Source organism: Eubalaena glacialis, chromosome 18, assembly GCF_028564815.1.
Source record: "Eubalaena glacialis isolate mEubGla1 chromosome 18, mEubGla1.1.hap2.+ XY, whole genome shotgun sequence".
NCBI classification, from domain to species: Eukaryota; Metazoa; Chordata; class Mammalia; order Artiodactyla; family Balaenidae; genus Eubalaena; species Eubalaena glacialis.
Window position 1 is genome coordinate 69,554,136 of NC_083733.1, and position 20,846 is coordinate 69,574,981.

Consider the following 20,846-nt stretch of genomic DNA (forward strand, 5'->3'; position numbering starts at 1 on the left):
CTACTGAAGCCCATGAGCCTAGAGCCTGTGCTCCTCAACAAAAAGAAACCACCACAATGAGAAGCCCACGCACCACAATGAAGAGTAGTCCCCACTCTTGCAACTAGAGAAAGCCCGTGAGCAGCAACAAAGACCCAACGCAACAATAGATAGATAGATAGATAGATAGATAGATAGATAGATAGATAGATAGATAGATAGATAGATAGATAGATGGAAAAATAAATCTTGTCCCCATCTGCTCCAACCCAACTTCCACGGTGATATAAACCAGAAAAATGTGTAAGCAATATAAAGCAAGGCTTTATTGTATTCTTCAGTGACTGAACTTAAGAATATAGAGAATATGTTAAAAATGCAGATTAAATTTAAAATGGTATGTCTAAGTATCCATTGCATTGTGAATACTGCAGATGTTTTTCAAGTGAGAAAATTCTGCCAGTAAATTTACTCCATAAAGCAAAATCACTTCTTAAAAATACTATTAAAAATATTAAAAAATGAGTGAAATTCCAACATACATCTTTATTGTTTCATTGTCCTATTTGTTAAAGGAAAATAGCCAAAGATCAATAAAGAAAAACATTTGAGCAAATACTTTAACAAAGATACACAGATAGCAAATGAACATCTGGAAAAACGCTCATCATGAATCCTTACAGAAACTCAAAACAAAAAGTGATGTAACTCTAAAAACTCAGTTAAAAGGCTAAAATTAACACGACTGATAAACCAAGTATTCAGTAGAATATGGAAGAAATGGAATTCTCATACATTGCTGGTAAGATGCAAAAGGTCCAATCATTTTAGATCACAATATGTTAGTTTCTTCAAAAGTAAAACAGTTGTGGGACTTCCCTGGTGGTCCAGTGGTTAAGAATCTGCCTTCCAACGTAGGGGACAGGGGATTGATCCCTGGTCGGGGAACTAACATCCCACATGCCGCAGGGCTACTAACCCCACAGGCAGCAACAAAGAGCCCACTTGCCACAACGAAAACCCAGCGCAGCCAAAAAAAAAAAAAGAAGTAAAACAGTTGTGACTCATACATTACATTCTAAGTTACTGACAAAAGATAAAAGAAACATATATATTCTTTATATATTTATATAAAGAACACAATTTTTATACCAGCTTTATTTTCAAAAGTCAAAATCTAGAAACAAGCCAAATGCCCATAAAGAGAATGGATAAACTAACCGTCGCATATCGAAAAATATTACTCAGCCAAAAACAAAACAAAAACCAAAAGCACTATATACCACTGATGAATCTCAAAGTAATTATGATACATAAAGGAAAACAACAAAAATGGTAAACAACATATGATTCCAATAATATAAATTCAAGAAAATACAAGGTATCTACTGTAAGGAAACACAAAGCCTCCAGGCTTCAAATGAAAACCAGAAATCCCTGCAGTCTTTCCTAGGAGGCAGTGGGCAGCAATGCAAATTTGGTCAAAACTGGCAAGCTACTGTCTGCCATCATACCGTCCCTCCTCAGACACAGAAATTTTGAGACCCTTAAAAATTGTTCTCCCCTTTATGCTTACAGAGTACAAACCTGTGTATAAACTACCTGCACAGTAAACAGAACTTCCAAGATTAAAGAGGACATAAGGAGCTTGTAAGGCCTTGATTATTTTACAAGCCAAAGCAATCTGCAGCAGGCAGTTACCCAGTTCATGATTTGGAAGCTAGAAAAACTTACTACTATCACGTGAGACCAACACATCCTTGTGTTGTCATTCTCTGCAAGCTGCCAACTGAACTTTTGGTATCTTCTGGGCCAACACTGACCAGGTCCATGTCCAAGATAAGTCAGGGAGGAGTGAAAGCTGAAGCTGTAAAGGTTCAGGTGACTCCTAACTTGGTCAATACATGGGAAGACAGAGGTCAGCTTCCCTGAGCACACTGGGTTGGTGACTGATGCACACTGTGAACCTGCCAGGTGGTGGAGGTAAAATGGCCTTGACCCCAGAGATGGAAGTGACATAAATCTGGGAAGAGCCCTGGACAGGCTAGAGAGTGCAACATCGTCACACACTTCCCACATAACTGAAACTTATGGGGAAATCTCCCCACTGTGCATGCTCAAATGTCTGAGAGTTAATTCAGACATATGGCTCCTCAGTTTCCTCTGGTACCCTTACACTGAACAAGAAAACTGCACATCCCCAGTACATCTAAGGCCTTTCTCTAGTGTGAACTCTCTGATGTTGTGAAAGGGTAGATTTTCGCATAAAAAATTTCCCACATTCTCTACACTCGTAAGGCCTTTCTCCAGTGTGACCTCTCCGGTGTTGACTAAATTGGGAACTATCCCTAAAGGATTTCCCACACTCACTGCACACGTAAGGCCTTTCTCCCGTGTGAACTCTCTGATGGTAACGGAGTTTAGAGCTAGAGATAAAGGATTTCCCACACTCACTGCACTCATAAGGCCTATCTCCTGCGTGAACTCTCTGGTGATAACGAAGGGTGGAACTGGAGGTAAAAGATTTCCCACATTTGCTGCACTCATAAGGCCTTTTGCCTGCATGAACTCTCTGATGATAAGAGAGGGTGGCACTACTAGTAAAAGATTTCCCACACTCACTGCACACATAAGGTCTTTCTCCTGTGTGAACTCTCTGGTGTCGAATCAGTATGGAGCTATTGGTAAAAGATTTCCCACACTCATTGCACTGATAAGGCTTTTCTCCCCTGTGAACTCTCTGATGATAACCAAGGCCAGAGATAGAGGTAAAAGACTTCCCACATGCACTACACTCATAAGACCGTTCTCTATTATGGATTTTCTGGTGTGTTGAGAGGGAAGATTTTTGGCTAAAAGATTTCCCACATTCACCACACTCATAAGGTCTTTCTCCAGTGTGAGCTCTCCGGTGTTTATTGAATTGTGATCTATCCTTAAAGGATTTCCCACATTCACTGCACTCATAAGGCCTTTCTCCAGTGTGCACTCTGTGATGATAACGGAGGCTGGCACTAAAAGTAAAAGATTTCCCACATTCACTGCATTCATAAGGCCTTTCTCCTGTGTGAACTCTCTGATGATAACGGAGGGTAGAACTAGAGGTAAAAGATTTCCCACATTCGCTGCATTCATAAGGCCTTTTTCCTGCATGAACTCTCTGATGGTAACAGAGGGTGGAGCTGGAGGTAAAGGATTTCCCACATTCACTGCACACATAAGGCTTTTCTCCCGTGTGAACTCTCTGGTGTTGAATGAGTGTCCACCTATTGTTAAAAGATTTCCCACATTCACTACAGTTGTAAGGCCTTTCTCCTGTGTGAACTCTCTGGTGTAAAAGGAGATTATTCCTTCGGATAAAGGATTTCCCACATTCAGTACACTCATAAGGCCTTTCTCCAGAATGAACTCTCTGATGATATTGGAGGTCAGACCTAGAGATAAAAGATTTCCCACATTCACTGCACTCATAAGGCCTTTCTCCTGTGTGAATTCTCTGATGATAACGGAGGGCAGAGCTAGTGGTAAAAGACTTCCCACATTCATCACACCCATAAGGCCTTTCCCCAAGGTGACCTCGTTCATGATACTGGAGGGTGGAGCTACAAGAAAAAGATTTCCCACATTTATTGCACACATACGGCTTTTCTCCTGTGTGAATTCTCCGGTGTCGAATGAGTGTCCACCTATTGTTAAAAGATTTCCCACATTCACTGCACTCATAAGGTCTTTCTCCAGTGTGTACTCTGTGATGATAACGAAGGCTGGAGCTAAAGGTAAAAGATTTCCCACATTCACTACACTCATAAGGTCTTTCTCCTGAGTGCACTCTTAGGTGTATAATTAGGTTATTTTTTCGGGTAAACGACTTCCCACATTCACTACACTCATAAGGTCTTTCTCCAGTGTGAACTCTGTGATGATAACGGAGAGCAGTACGAGTGATAAAAGATTTCCCACATTCACCGCACTCATGAGGCCTTTCTCCAGAATGAACTCTCTGATGGTAACGGAGGTCAGAACTAGAGATAAAAGATTTCCCACAATCACTGCACACATAAGGTCGTTCTCCTGTGTGAGATTTCTGATGATAACTGAGTGCAGACATAGAAGTAAAAGATTTCACACAGTCACTACACTTATAAGGCCTTTCTCCAGTTTGAAATCTCCTATGTGGAATGAACACTGAGCTATGGCTAAAAGATTTCGAACATTCACTGCACACATAACTGTTTTCTCCACTGCGCCATGGATGGGGATAAATGAGGACAGCTTTGTGGCTTAAGAATTTCCCACATTTGCTGCACTTGAACTGCCTTGCCCCAGTATGAATTCTTCGATGTTGATAGAGGGTTGAGCTTTGCCTAAAAGATTTTCCACATTCACCACATACATGAAGCTTTTTTCCAATGTGGATTCTCTGGTGCAGAACAAATGAGGATTTGTACTTGAATGCTTTCCCACATTCACTGCACACAAAACACTGTCTTCCACTGTGGACACCATGGTCCTGAACAAGTGTGTGTTTGGGGCTGAGGGCTTTCTTGCATTCTCCCCAGGTGTGACGGCTTTTCCTGCCTTGTGAAGTTGACCCGCACTGGGTGATTGTTTTTGGCTTCTCCACAGTATGAGTGGCCTGTTGCTGTAGATGTCCCACGATGGTTGGGAAGTCCTTTTCAAACTCCCCATAGCACAATGGCTTCTGTGACACATGGAATCTGCAGCTCTTCACAAATGAGGCCTCATCCACACTGCTTCTGAGGGTTTTCTTTTCCATGTGCTGCTCCTGGTGCTGCTGAAAGTTTGCACTAAAATAAAATCGTTTTGCATATGCTCCACACCTCAAAAGTTTCTGCCTGTGTTGTGTTTCCTGGCACTCAGCCAAGTGGAAAACGTTTCTCAAGACTGGACCACACATCTCACAGGGGTGTGTCTTCTGGGAAGACAAAGCTGCCGTGGGAGTCCTAGCCTGTGACACTCCTAGAGAAGCGATCTGTTCAAAAGGTGCCTCTGCATCCTCTGCTCCACAGCAGCAACCTGAACAGAAAGAAATGCTGGTCAAGTACATGTTGACTATAGGGAAGGGTCAAGTTCATCACAGATGTGCATCTGTCTCATCTAGGTATTAGTCTATGAGATGCTTTCCAAGACACAGAAGTTGGAATTCAGTTGAAAGGACAACCGACTGTTTTGCATTATTGAGCCTCAAGATCACAGAAGAGTGAAGACCTCACCAGGGGAAGGAAACAAAAGACAGGGCGTGACACAAGGAAGAGAGGCAGGGTCTACAACTCATTTCTCTCCCAACGGCTTCTTACAGGATTTTTCTGCTGCTGATGTGAGACTGGGTAGAAACGTGCATCTAAGCCCATTAAAATCCCACAGCAACATATTAGCTGCTATTCAAAGTCAATTTAGGGAAATGTGAACATATCACAGTACAACCAATGTTGGTGAGTACTACAGAAAGAGTGGTGAGAGAAATGGGAGAGATGTGGAGTCCAGAGAAGTGGAAATTATCCCTGGGCTGGAAGTCACAGTAGGAATCACAAGTAGTAGAACTGACAAGTCAGCCAAGTGTTAACAGTGGAAAAGGAAAGATAGAAGTAAGGTATGGCCACTGGAAATGGCACCTAAACCCTGGTTGAACAAAGACAGATTCCTGGTATGATCTGAACACAGCCTGATGTCATACTCTCCTCAGCTGCCATTCACCAGGACCAGGCCCCCTCTGAGCCCACCATGCCATGACTGGAGTCATATCCATCCTGGCACATCTTACGTAAGCCCTAGTTAAGCAACTACATGGTACATGCAAGATACAAATTCTAAGGTAAAAACAGGACAGATGAATGACTTTTACTGTCACAGAGCAACTCAGCACATAACAGACCCAGAAAACCGATCTAGAAGTGATGTCAGCATAACAGCAGAGGACACCAGCTTTCACCACCAACAAAAAACAGACAGCTAACTGCAAACAAAATTGGCCCTTGGAGGACTCAGAAATCCAATTAAGACACTGCAGCAACACAATGGAAATTGAAAAGTAGAATAACCACACAAAAAAGATCACTGGGGGGGCTTCCCTGGTGGCGCAGTGGTTAAGAATCCGCTTGCCAATGCAGGGGGCATGGGTTCAAGCCCTGGTCCAGGAAGATCCCACATGCCGTGGAGCAACTAAGCCTGTGCGCCATAACTACTAAGCCTGAGCTCTAGAGCCTGTGAGCCACAACTACTGAGCCCAAGTGCCACAACTACTGAAGCCCACGCACCTAGAGCCCGTGCTCCACAAGAGAAGCCACTGCAATGAGAAGCCCACACACTGCAACGAAGAGTAGCGCTGCTCGACACAACTAAAGAAAGCCCACGTGCAGCAACAAAGACCCAACGCAGCCAAAAATAAATACATAAATAAATTAAAAAAAAAAAAAGGATCGCTGGGGACATCAGCTTAACAGACACATGGAGATGGATAGGAAATAAGATGAATGGTGGGAACTATGTGTATCAGCCAAATGGTGGCTGCCATCACATTCCCCAATGCCCTGCTCTGCAAAGGACCCCAGTAGCCTTTGCTTCAGAGAACCTCAACAGGCCCCGATATAGCTGCAGATCCCACCGTCTGCACGGCAGAGGAGGGCAAGTGTTTATAGGTGTGGACACCAGCTGCCTGCTCTGCAGAGGGTACTGGCAGCTCTTGCAATAAGGTAACTAACAGCCATGACCACGGGGGACCTGCAAGAGAATAATATGCCGAATCACCCCTGTTCCCCCAAAAGTAGCTACTGCTCTATTTCAAAACCATGGCTGCCACTCCCATAAATCCTGCACGCACCCTAAACCCCAGAGCCCCAACTGTGCCATGGATGCCCATATTCCATAACCTGACTCCACAGCTGTCACCTGAATGCCCGTCTCAGGCACCAGATTCATGGCCACTATGGGTGAGCTAGTTCCTCAGACCCCAGACACTTCTGTGTGCACCCATACTCCAGTCAAGGCTCCATCACTGCTCAGTGTGCGACTGCATCTCACAAAGCAAAGCCAACACTGCTGCAGGCTGTTCAGTGTCTGGGACCCTAGAACTGCTACTGCTCTGCATTTATTCACACCCTAGAATCCAGATCTATATCTGCTCCACAGTGCCCGCACATCAGACACCAATGCCATCACCACCATGAAGCACCACCCCCCACCAAGACCCGGACTTACCATCAAGAGGGAACCCCTCAGTCAAAACATTTCCCTTGGGAGAAAGAGATCAGGTGATCCCCAGCAGTCTTCTCTACTACTGTGGATACCCACAACTTTAGCTATTGAGGACCCCTGCAGTCTTTGCTGACACTGATCTCAGTTGACAGAGCTGGATAGACTCTAAGCCCCTGGGCCTTGCTGTAGTCGGAACAGCAACTACCCATCAAGCTGGCATACTAACACCCACAAAAAGGTGAAGATCTTCCCCACCAAAACCTTACGTAAAGTCTGAAAGAAATGACTGCTCCATGAAATGTATTAACATCAAAGCAAGGCTACATGAAACACACACAAAATAATCAAGGAAACATGACACACCCCAAAGGAACATAATAAGTTATCAGTTGCCCCAAAGAAAGGAAGATCTATAAGCTGTCAGACAAGAAATTCACAATAATTGGTGTTTTTTTTTTTTTTTTTGGCCACGTCATGAAACATGCGGGATCTTAGTTCCCTGACCAGGGATCGAACCCATGCCCCCAGCAGTGGAAGCACAGAGTCTTAACCACTGGACCACCAGGGAAGTCCCTCACAATAATTGTTTCAATGAAGCTCAGTGAGCTACTAGAAAACACAGACAGACAATCCAACAAAATAAGGAAAACAATATGCAAACAAAATAAGGTTTCAAACAGAGAGACAGAAAATATGAAAAAGAACCAAACAGAAATTATGGTGAAGAGTATGATGAACAAAACGAAAAACACAGTAGAGCATCAATAGCTAACTTGATCAATCAAAACAATGAATATGAAACTGAAGGTAGGTCTTTGAAATTATCCAAAGGAGAAAAAAGACAAAACAACTAAAAAGAGTAAAAAAAAAAAAAAAAAAAAAGTCTACATGAATTATGGGACATTGTGAAACAAAACAATATTTGCATAATGTGAGCCCTAGAAGGAGTAGAGAGAGGAAGGGGCAGAAAATTTATTTAAAGAAATAATGGATGAAAACTTTCCAAATCTGGGAAAAGTGGACATTCAGGTACATGATGCTCAGAAGTCCCCAAACAGATTCAGTCCACAGAGGACTTCACCAAGACACATTAATATAAAACTCAAAAAGTAATGATAAAGAGAATTTTAAAAGCTGCAAGAAAAAAGAAAACCCTCATACAAGGGAACCCCCATAAAGTGGTTTTCTTAGCTGAAACGTTGCATACCATGAGAGTGAGATGATATGTTCTAAATGCTGGGGTGGGGGGAAAAAATTGCAAACCAAGAATACTTAACCAGCAATACTATTCTTCAGTAATAAGGAAGAAAGACTTTCTCAGACAAACAGAAACTGAGGAAGTTCATCACCACTTGATGTACCTGACCAGAAATGAGAAAGACTAAAGAATTCTTCCAGGTGAAATAAAAGTATGCTAACTAGGGACTTCCCTGGTGGTCCAGTGGCTAAGACTCTGTGCTCCCAATGCAGGGGGCCCAGGCTCAATCCCTGGGCAGGAAACTAGATCCCGCATAGTGCAACAAAGATAGAAGATCCTGCATGTTGCAACTAAGACCCAGCAGAGCCAAAAAAAAAAAAAAAAAAAAGTATGCTAACTACTAACATGAAATCATATGAAAATATAAAACACACGGGTAAAGATAAGTATATAGTCAAATTCAGAATACTCTAATACTGTAAAACTGTGTTAATCACTCAACTCAACTACAAAGGATAAAAAACAAGAGTATTAAAAACAACTATACCCACAATAACTTGTTGGTTACCCAATACACAGTATAAAAACATGTAAACTGTGACATCAAAAACATAAAGTGCATGTGTGGGAGAAGTATAATAGTAGACTTTTTGTATGAGATTGAAGTTACATTGTTATCAGCATAAAATAGAATGCTATAAGATGTTTTATATAAGCCTTATGGTAACCACAAAGCAAAAACCTATAGTAGACACAAAAGACAAGGAGAAAGGAATAAAAGTATATTACCACAGGGACTTCCCTGGTGGTGCAGTGGTTAAGAATCCGCCTGCCAATGCAGGGAACATGGGTTTGAGCCCTGGTCTGGGAAGATCCCACATGCCACAGAGCAACTAAGCCCGTGTGCCACAACTGCTGACCCTGCGCTCTAGAGCCCATGATCCACAACTACTGAGCCCACGTGCCACAACTACTGAAGCCCGCGCGCCTAGAGCCTGAGCTCTGCAACAAAAGAAGCCACCGTAGTGAGAAGCCCGCACACCACCAACGAAGAGTAGCCCCTGTTCGCCACAACTAGAGAAAAGCCCACACCCAGCAACAAAGACCCAATGCAGCCAAAAATAAATAAATTTAAAAAAAAAAAAAAGGAGTTGGTACTTCAAAAAAAAAAAGTATATTACCACAGAAAATCATCAAGTCACAAAGGAAGACAGCAAGAGAAGAAGAAAGAAACTACAAAACAGCCATACAATAATAAGATGGCAACAGTAGGTCCTAAAAATATTCTCCAATCAAATGATATACAGTGGCTGAACAGAAAAAAACAAACAAACAAAACCTCAACTATATGCTGCCTACAATAGAGTAACTTCAGCCTTAAGGACACACACAGGCTGAAGGTGAAGGAATTGAAAGAGATATTCCATGCAAATGGAAATCAAAAGAGAACAGAGTAAGCTATATTTAAGTGAGACAAATAGCCTTTAAATCAAAAACTATCACAAGAGGGACTTCCCTGGTGGTGCAGTGATTAAGAATCCGTCTGCCAATGCAGGGGACATGGGTTCGAGCCCTGGTCTGGGAAAATCCCACATGCTGTGGAGCAACTAAGCCTGTGCGCTACAACTACTGAGCCTGCACTCTACGGTGAGCCACAACTACTGAGCCCGTGTGCCACAATTACTGAAGCCCACGTGCCTAGAGCCCGTGCTCTGCAACAAGAGAAGCCACTGCAATGAGAAGCCCGCACAACGCAATGAAGAGTAGACCCTGCTCACTGCTACTAGAGAAAGCCCATGCGCAGCAACAAAGACCCAATGCAGCCAAAAATAAATTAATTTTTAAAAAAGAAAAAAAGACCACTCAAAAAAAAAAACTATCACAAGAGACAAAGTTCATTACGTAATGATAAAGAAGTTGATTTACCAGGAGGATGTAACAATTATAACTACATATATACGCACTATATATTAAAAATTAAGCAAATATGACCAGATCTGAAGGCAGAAATTTTTTTTTTTTGGCCGCGCTGCACGGCATGCAGGATCCTAGTTCCCCAACCAGGGATCAAACCTGTGCCCCCTGCAGTAGAAGCACAGAGTCTTAACCACTGGACTGCCAGGGAAGTCCCAGCAAAAGAATATTAACACATTTTTGACTAGAGATGCATTAATACATCTTTTGTTACTCAAACGTTATTGACCGGAGACGTATCAATACGTTTTTAGAGAGTGACACAATTAACATCACCGTGCAAAGTTGTTAGACCTTAAAATTGATCAAGGGTTCATTATACAACTTATGATTATCATTATCTTTCACATTTTGCTCCATTAGGTTTTTGTTCCAACCTTGTGTACATTATAAACGCAAGTTTATTACCATAAAATTTTCAAAAATGATGCATCACAAAATTGAGTGAAGAAGAATTTTTCGGTGAATTTTATGCAGATGCTTTCTCTGACTGTCTGAGCGACATATATACTAGTGTCTCAGAAGATGACAGTTCTTCAGAATATAGTTCTGATTCAGACAATGTGAATATTAGACCAACAAAAAGACAAAAAACCTTAGTGATTGACTCTGCTGTGGAAAGTGAAAATAAAACTCAAGAATGCTCCTTTGCTTCTACGTAAGAGTGGATTGAAGACAACATTTCACAAAAATTAGAAGACTTTACAGGTGTGTCAGGTGTAACTATTGAATGTAATAACCCGCAAAGTGTTAGTGAAATAACAGAATTAATTTTTGGTAACGACTTTTTCGAGTTGGTCACTTGTCAAACAAACTTATATCACCAACAGAATGAAAAATCATATAAAAAGTATGATAAGGCTTTAAAATGGACTAAGGTAACCAACAGTGACATGAACAAGCCTCCTGGATTAATAATTTTGATGAGACAAATAAGAAAGTCACAGTGGAAAAAATATTGGTCGACTGATCCCTTACTTGAAACACCTATCTTTCCAAAGATTAGGACGAGAAGAAGATTCAAACAAATAATGACATTTCTTCACTTTAACGATAACTCGGAAACTCCACTTCCTGCAGACAGAATTTCAAAAATTAAACCTCTTTTGGCTTATTTTCTACCAAAATCTCAATCGACCTATACACCCAAACAAGAGCTATCACTTGATGAGGCAATGATAAAGTGGAGAGGACGACTCAGATTCAAAACCTATAATCCTGGAAAATTTACAAAATATGGAATTTTGGTCAGGATGCTTAATGGAAGTGAAACTGGATATATATGCAACTGTGATATTTACATGGGTGAAGGAAAGAAACTGCAAGAAACAATATTGTTGGTCCTACAACCTTGGTTCACGGCACCATATTTACCAAGACAATTATTACAACAGCCTGTCCACATCTGTAATGTTGTTGAAAAATAAAACCAGAGTTTGTAGGACTATTAGAGAGAATCATGGTCTACCAAACCAATTAAAGGAGAAATCTAAAAATCTACAGAGGGTAGAAATGACATTCTTACAGAAGAGAGAAGTGATTCTTCTTATATGGAAAGACAAGAGGCTAGTCTGCATGGTGACAACTATTCATGACACCTCCATAGCATCTACAGGAAAGGAAGACAGAAAGACTGGCCATCAGATAACTAAGCCCACTAGTATGTTATAGTATAATAAATATATGAAAGGAGTCGATCGATCCGATCAATATCTGGCAAACTTCAATATCCTCTGGAAAACTCGAAAATGGTATAAGAAAGTGGGTTTCTAGTTGAGTAACTGCGGTTTATTCAATGTATTTAAAATTTATTTCAGCCTTAATGCACAGAATAAAATGACTTACAAGCAACTTTTTTAATAAATTTATTCATCTATTTATTTATTTTTGGCTGCGTTGGGTCTTCGTTGCTACGCGCAGGCTTTCTCTAGTGGCAAGCAGGAGCTACTCTTGGTTGTGGTGCGCGGCCTTCTCACTGAGGTGGCTTCTCTTGTTGTGGAGCACGGGCTCTAGGCATGAGGGCTTCAGTAGTTGTGGCACGAGGGCTCAGTAGTTGTGGCTCACGGGCTCTAGAGCGCAGGCTCAGTAGTTGTGGCGCACGGGCTTAGTTGCTCCACTGCATGTGGGATCTTCCTGGACCAGGGAGTGAACCCATGTCCCCTGCATTTGCAGGCAGATTCTTAACCACTGCACCACCAGGGAAGTCCCATAAGCAATTTTTGTCAGCAGTAGCTAGAGAATGGGTAACTGACCATTCCGGTGAATGCAGTGGTAGTCCCACACCTGATTCTTCTCGTGGCGTTTCTAAAAGAGCCCCCCAAGAGACTTCCCTGGTGGTCCAGTGGGTTAGACTCCACACTCCCAATGCAGGGGGCCCGGGTTCAATCCCTGGTTGGGGAACTAGATCCCACATTCATGCCTCAACTACGAGTCTGCATGTCACAACTAAGAAGTCCACCGTACTGCAATAAGAAGCCCGTGTGCCACAACTAAAAGATCCCGCATGCAGCAACTAAGACCTGGCACAGACAAAATAAATAAAATAATAAATAAATATTTTAAAAATAAACAAATAAAAAAATAAAAGAGCCTCCCCTCAAAGATCCACCTTGTTGACTACCAGGTAAAATAAAAGAACATATTCTAGAGGAAATAATACCCACAGGGCTAAAAAAAAAAAAAAGCCTCCAGAAAGTATAGAGTCTGCTCTTCCAGGGGAAAGCACAGTGAAACACAGTGTATTTGTAATAGATGTTCTGTTCCCCTGCACAGAGGTTCCTGCTATACTGTCTATCACACTCTAACAAAGTATTAGAATGCTTTAGTAAGACATGTACAAAGTTTCAAATAAATACATTAAGTGCAAAAAAAGTTGTTGATATTTACTCAAACTAACAAATTGCTGGCCACAGGCATTAGTTTCTGAAAAAAATCCCCTGGTCAGTAATGTGCTAATAGGGAACTTAAATATCCCCCTTTCAACACAGGTGGATATCCAGATAGAAAGTAAGGGTATCTTTGAATTGGACAACACTTTAGTCCAAATGAATGTAACAGATGTATACAGAACATTCCATCCTATTATAGCAGAATACACACTCTTCTCAAATGCATATAGAATATTCTCTAGGATAGATTATATGCTATGTCAAACAAGTCTTAACAAACTTCAGAAGACTGAAACCATATCAAGTAACTTTTCCTAACACAATGGATAACACTAGAAACCAGCAACAGAAGGAAAGCTTAAAAATTCAGATATGTGAACATTAAACAATATGCTCCTGGCCAATCAATCTGTCAAAGGAAAAAATCAACAGGAAAATCAAATGTACCTTGAGAAAAACAAAAACAGAAACAAAACATATGGAATGTGCAAAAGCAGTTTTAAGAGAAAAGTTTAGAGCAATAAATGCCAGTATTAAGAAAAAAATCAAGTTTGGAGCAATAAATGCCAGCATTAAGAGCAAAAAATGTCAGCATTAAATAAACAACCAAACTTTACATCTCCAGGAACTAGAAAAAGAACAAATTAAGACCAAAGTTAGCAGAACAAAGGAAAAAATAAAGATCAGAGCAGAGGGGAATTCCCTGGCAGTCCAGTGGTTAGGATTCCGTGCTTCCACTGCAGGGGGTGCAGGTTTGTTCACTAGTTGGGGAACTAACATCCCTGCATGCCACATGGCACAGCCAAAAAAGAAAAAGAAAAAAAGAAAAAAGAAAGATCAGAGCAGAAATAAATGAAATAGAAACTATAAAAACAATAAAAAAGATTAACAATACTAAGAACTGGTTTTGTTTAAAGATACATAAAACTGACAAACCTTTCTCTAGACTTCTGAGAGGGAAGACTCAAATAAATAAACAAAGAAATAAAAGAGAAACAAAGGCTCATAAAAGACTACTATGAACTGTTATACACCAACAAATTAGATAACCTAAAAGAAACAGATATATTTCTAGAAACATACAACCTACCAAACCTGAATCATAAAGAAATAGTAAATTTGAATAGACCAATAACAAGGAAATTGAACCAGTAAGCAAAAATCTTCCAACAAAAATAGGCCATGACCAGATAGATTTCATTGGTGAAATTTATATTTTAATATGTAAAACATTGATATATAAGGTACTCTACAACTCAACAGGAAAAGAACAATCTGATTAAAAAGTGAACATTTTAGTGAGGTGGATGGAGTTAAGAGTCTGTCATACAGAGTGAAGTAAGTCAGAAAGAGAAAAACAAATACAGTATGCTAACACATACATATGGAATCTAAGGGAAAATAAAGGTCATGAAGAACCTAGTGGCAAGACGGGAATAAAGACACAGACCTACTAGAGAATGGACTTGAGGATAGGGGGAGGGGGAGGGGGAGGGGGAGGGGTAAGATGTGACAGGGTGAGAGAGTGGCATAGACATATATACACTACCAAATGTAAAATAGATAGCTAGTGGGAAGCAGCCGCATAGCACAGGGAGATCAGTTCGGTGCCTTGTGACCACCTAGAGGGGTGGGATAGGGAGGGTGGGAGGGAGGGAGATGCAAGAGGGAAGAGATATGGGAACATATGTATATGTATAACTGATTCACTTTGTTATAAAGCAGAAACTAACACACCATTGTAAAGCAATTATACTCCCATAAAGATGTTAAAAAAAAAAAAAAGTGAACATTTTATCAAAGATAAAATGGCTGAAGAGACATTTTATCAAAGATCTACAAATGGCTAACAGGTATATGAAAAAATGTTCCTCTTCACTAATCATCTCACTAATCAACAGGAAAATGCAAATCAAAACCACAATGAGGTATCACCTCACATCTGATAAGTCAGTTACTATCAAAAAGAGCAGAGGAAAAAAAAAAGAGCAGAGATAACAAGAATTGGTGAGGGCATAGATATAAGGGAACCCTTCTTTGTCCACTGTGGTTGGAATTTTTTAAAAATAAATAAATAAGGGCAAAATAATAGAAACAGAGAGTAAAATACCAGGAGCTGCGGAATATGGGAAACGGGGAGATGTTAGTCAAAAGGTACAAATGTTCAGTTAAGATTAATAAGTTCTGCGGATGTAATGTATGGCATGGTGACTATAGTTAACAATCACATTGTATACTTGAACTTAAAGTAGATCTTAAGCATTCTTACCAAAATAGTAACAACAATAATAACAACAACAATGTAACTTTATGAGGTGATAGATGTTTAATTAACTTCAATGTGGCAATTATTTCACAATGTATAGATATACCAAGTCATCACTTGTACACATCAATATATACAATTTTCGAGCTTCCCTGGTGGCACAGTGGTTAAGAATCCACCTGCCAATGCAGGGGACACAGGTTCGAGCCCTGGTCCGGGAAGATCCCACATGCCGCGGAGCAACTAAGCCCACGAGCCGCAACTACTGAGCCTGCACTCTAGAGCCCATGAGCCACAACTACTGAGCCTGCGTGCCACAACTACTGAAGCCCGCATGCCTAGAGCCTGTGCTCCGCAACAAGAGAAGCCACCTCAATGAGAAGCCCACACACCACAACAAAGAGTAGCCCCCATTTGCCGCAACTAGAGAAAGAACGCGCACAGCAACAACAACCCAATGCAACTAAAAATAAATAAATAAATAAATAAATTTATTAAACAAAACACAACAAAAAAACAACACTACAGGGACTTCCCTGGTGGCCCAGTGGGTAAGACTCCACGCTCCCAATGCAAGGGGCCCAGGTTCAATCCCTCGGGGAACTAGATTCCCCATGCAGGCGACAACTAAGAGTACGCATGCTGCAACTAAGAAGTCCGCATGCTGCAACTAAAGATCCTGCATGCCACACTGAAGACCCAGTGCAGCCAAAATAAATAAATAAAATAAATAATTTTTTAAAAAAACTTTGGATAAACATATATTTTAAAAATAAATAAATAAACACTACAAACCTTGCAGTAGGACACTGAAAAGTAGCTCATGGTTCAGGTAAGTAATGACCATGACAATGCCTGCATGCTTGGCACAGGCAGGCACAAAGAAATGTTAGGTAAATGAAGGGATCAAGGGAGTTCCCTGGCGGTCCAGTGGTCAGGACTTGGTGCTTTCACTGCTGTGGCCCTGGTTCAATCTCTGGTCGGTGAACTAAGATCCCTCAAGCCATGCAGCTCAGCCAAGAGAAAAAAATATATATATATAATTAAATTAAATTAAAATAAAAACAAATAAATAAAAGAAGGGATCAAATCTCGGACACAGAGGTGAAAAGGATCTAGACACACTGACCCAGACAGAGAGAAGGAAGTAAGGTAGAATCCATTAAGCTCACTGCAATACTACTGGCTTGGAATCCTTTTCCTAACAGCGTTCAGTACAGCAGGTATCAGGGTTGATATTCCAGGAGAAAGAAGAGGGCAGTGCAAACAACCCAGTCCTAGCTACCACAGCAACTACACAGAAAGCTTGGGAAGCAAGTAGTGCCCACAGTTCACATGTAGAAGAACAGAGCACCCCCTGGGCAAAGGGGGGTGAGGTGGGATAGAGCCTAGTCCAGGACACTGGGAAGGCTGTGAGTCTTACCCAGTGAGGATATAAGTGCAAAGTTCTCCAGCATCACATCGAGGTACAGGCGTCTCTGAGTCTCATTAAGGAGTCTCCATTCCTCCCAGGAGAAGTACACAGCAATGTCCTCAAAGGTCACACTGCACTTCTATGAGAAAGACAGAATGAGCTATGAACATTCTCTCTCTAAGATCCCACAATCCATCTCATCACACATCTATCCCACCCTCATCCTCTTCCACAGCTCTCCACCGAACAGGAATTTCAGGCCTAAGTGCCACTGATGCCCACCTATCCCTCAGGGTCTCTTTATTCACTGTGTTCAGCCCTCAACAACACTGGACAGGACAGCAGAGAGATGTCATCCAAGCTCTGGTCCTGGCCTGTAGGGTCCCATCCATCCTGTCAATCAATTCCCCTGGGGTCTCTAGGTTGTGACTCACAGACACAACCAAACTTGGGTTCAAGCTTCAATCTTCAGTCCCCAATAACAGGGTCGTGGTGCCATGAGCTAGCACTTCCTCTTAGTGAGCCCATCATTCTGTAGACTGTACCTCTCTCACATCTTCAGTCCCCACAGTTGCACTCCCACAACTATGCACGTGGGGAAAACTGCTTTGAAGGCCTCCTTCATACCTTTATGGATCCTTGCTTCAATTTTAACCACCCAGAAGCACATGTGATTACAGATGCCCATGACCCACCTCCACTTTTGTGCTGCACTCCCTGTCCTCTCAGCGGCCACAACTGTCCTCTCTCCCTCAACCTTCCTTGGAATCCTGGCCCTGACGGTGTCCGTTCCAGGCACAGTGATTCTCACAAATGACCATATTTGCCCCAGACCTACCTACCGTCAAGATCAAGCACACCACACCCCACCAAACCTCACCACAAAATTCTGGTGAACCTATACATTAGTGAATTAGCAGGAGCCCTAGCCTCATCATCTTGTTTCAATTACTCCAATGCCTCCACAGCCATCTCATGTCCACTAATCTCACAAAAGCTTTAGTCGCCTGTCAAACCATTCTCTTCAATTCAGTTACCCATTCTCTTCCATATGGTTACCATGTTCACTTCTATCCTTCACCTGCATTTGTGTGCTCAGCAACCCTGATCAGGTGTGGAGCAGGGAAACCACTCATCATGTACCCTCCTCTTTCAGACCAGCGAACAGCATTGCCAGGATGACCTGCCTTCCCCCACCTAAATGGGATCCACAGCTCCTCCCTGTTCCACACAACAGCCACCTTCCTCCCCAGATTTCCAGACAACCAACTGCTGCCTCCACTGCTTTCTCTGAAACATCTCAGACTCTTGACAGGGCCAAAACAAAACATCTGATATTCCCAAGTAAAATTAACCTACCATAACTTCCCCATCCCAGTTGATGGAGCTTTCATCCCATTAGCTCCTAAAACCGGAAACACTGGGGTCATCCCTGACTCTTCCCTTTCTCTCCCTCACCTTCAACATCCAAAAATCTACTTGACTCTTCTTAAAACATGGATGGAAAGTCCAACTTCTTTCCCACCTCTGGGGCCACCACCCTGGTCCAACACTCATCTGGATTATAGTAAATGCCTCCTTGGTGGCTCCCGGCCTCTTATATTACTCATACAGTCTGCTCTCTTCTTTGCAGCCAATGGAACCCACTAAGACCTGCATAAGAACCAACCCCTTCCTCTTATCCAAACCTCTCATTATCTCCACAACAGATGTCCAAATTCTTGACAGCCACATTACAGACCTGATTATTGACACTCAGCTCTTTGTTCCTAATAAAATGGAAACTGACTGTACCCTGTCTCCAGCATAGTCATACCTCCAAACATTTGCACACGTCAGTATCTGGTCCTGTCACAACCTTTCACACTTGTTTATATTGGCTGATAGCAATAGCAATACCTCCGTGTAACCCTTGGCCTGCACTCAAGACTGGGCTTGAGGTATCCCCAGGGTCCCCACGAGCTGGGAAAAAAGCAAGGAAGACGTTAAAGACACCACAATCCCAGACACCATTTGGGTGGTGTCAGGGCCAGTGAGTGACTGGGACATCCTCTCCTTCCATGTATAGGTTTCCTAAGTGCTTTTCATCCTTCAGAACCTGCGGAGAGGGGTAGGCAACCAGGGCTGGGCTCCAGATGAGGTCAGGCCTCCCCTGTATCCCCGTCCAGCCCTGGATCCCGGTGACCTCCAGCTAAGTGACTAGCTTCTGCGCCTCAGTCTTCAATGCTGCTTCTTACTAGCGCCTTGTGCCTCACTATCCTTTTTACCCCCATTCTAGTTTGTTCTCTCTTTAATCGGTTTTTGGAAAACTTTTGAAACCCTAATACAGACTGTATTCCTCTTCTGTACACTACCCTCCATGGCATCCAGGTCCCTCAGAAGGAACAACCTCTCTGCCAGCCAGTCCAGGGGTCACGCTACCACACACTTCCCTGCAGACATCAGACGGACCCCAGGTTTCCCAATATTCCCGCTCAATCCGACCTCCAAGCCTTTGCACCTGCCGGTCCCTCCGCCTGTCACCCTCTCTCACGCGGCCATCACACTGTCTGTCAAAAACAGACCCACCCACGAACGCCCCACCATCCCGGACACCGCGGCCTGGGCTACGGGCACGTGAGCAGGCGCCCCGCACTCGGGGCTTTAGTGTCTGGTGGGGTGAGGACGGTGAGGGCCCGGAGGATGAGCGTTTACCTGAGGCGGGGTCCTCAGCGCCGCCGCCGCCGCCGCCATCAGTCTGGGGGCAGAGCGGGGCCGGTAGCGGCGGGAGAGGCGGGTGGACGTGGGCACGGCGGTCCCTCTCCCGGGACTGGCGCGGGGCACCCCCGGCGGCGTCGCCGAACTTCAGACCGGCCTCTATGCAGCGGGGACAGCGACTCCTCTTGGACCTTCTCAACCCTGTCACCCAAGTCCCGGCCCACCGCTCCGGAGCGACAACAGATACGAAAGCAGTAAAAATGGCCGCCACGAGGAGGACGCCGGAAGTCCCGCCCCGATGAGATGCGCACGCACGGAAATGCCTTTATCCTGACCTTTCATTGGCTCAACTCGGCGCACTACCTTCCGGGTAATGTAGTTCCTAGCGTTCTAGCGCTCTTCCCCGTCCCCTCCCCCGAAAGGTGTTCTCCATCTTGACCACCAGAGAGTGGTCCAAGCGGTACTCTGGGGAGTACTTGAGAGTGGTCATCCTACCTAGACGGAGGGAGGGGCTTTACTCGCTGTGAACTGCAGGAGAAAGACGTAGTTTCATACAACGTGAAGGTCAGCCTGCTACCAGGGAATAAAATTGAGATGCTCCCAAATCTACTTATCTAAATGGCTATATCATTCCACAAAGTAATTCAGACATAAAATAATCCACCCATAGTTGGAGACATTGTGCTATTCTTCTTGAAATACGTGTAGCCCGAGGCATTAGTAAGTTTTGTAAATTCTATTATGATTGGCTGGGAACAAAGGAAAAGACTGTACAGGGACATGACTGAGAAGAAAGAAGATGGGTGTTTGGCCACCCTGAAACAAACAGGATCTCTGCCTCTGGTTCCCACAGAAAACTCTGCCTTGCCTATATAGTTAGCAATTATGTCCTACCCATTGAGGAACACTTTTTTATTTATTTATTTGGTTGCACTGGGTCTTAGTTGCAGCAAGCAGTCTTCTTAGTTGCGGCTCACTGGCTCTTTAGTTTCAGCATGTGGGCTCCTTAGTTGTGACATGAGAACTCTTAGTTGCAGCATGCATGTGGGATCTAGTTCCCTGACCAGGGATTGAACCCAGGTCCCCTGCATTGGGAGCGTGGAGTCTTAACCACTGCGCCACCAGGGAAGTCCCATTGAGGAACACTTTTATCCATATAATATTTCTTACTGTATATCCTGAGACATACTCAACTCCATTTAGTAAACTGACATCTAT

At 42.9% G+C, this 20,846-nt stretch overlaps 1 protein-coding gene across 1 annotated transcript; it reads right to left on the reverse strand.

Annotated features, from left to right (window-relative positions):
• Positions 1–653: 653 nt before the first annotated feature.
• Positions 654–19,890, reverse strand: LOC133077865 (zinc finger protein 418-like). The gene is made up of 3 exons (XM_061172627.1): positions 19,626–19,890; positions 16,941–17,070; positions 654–5,016 (listed from the first exon to the last, which is right to left on the reverse strand). The coding sequence occupies exons 1-3, from the start codon at positions 19,662–19,664 to the stop codon at positions 2,189–2,191; spliced, it is 2,997 nt and encodes a 998-aa protein (XP_061028610.1). The 5' UTR covers positions 19,665–19,890; the 3' UTR covers positions 654–2,188.
• Positions 19,891–20,846: the final 956 nt, after the last annotated feature.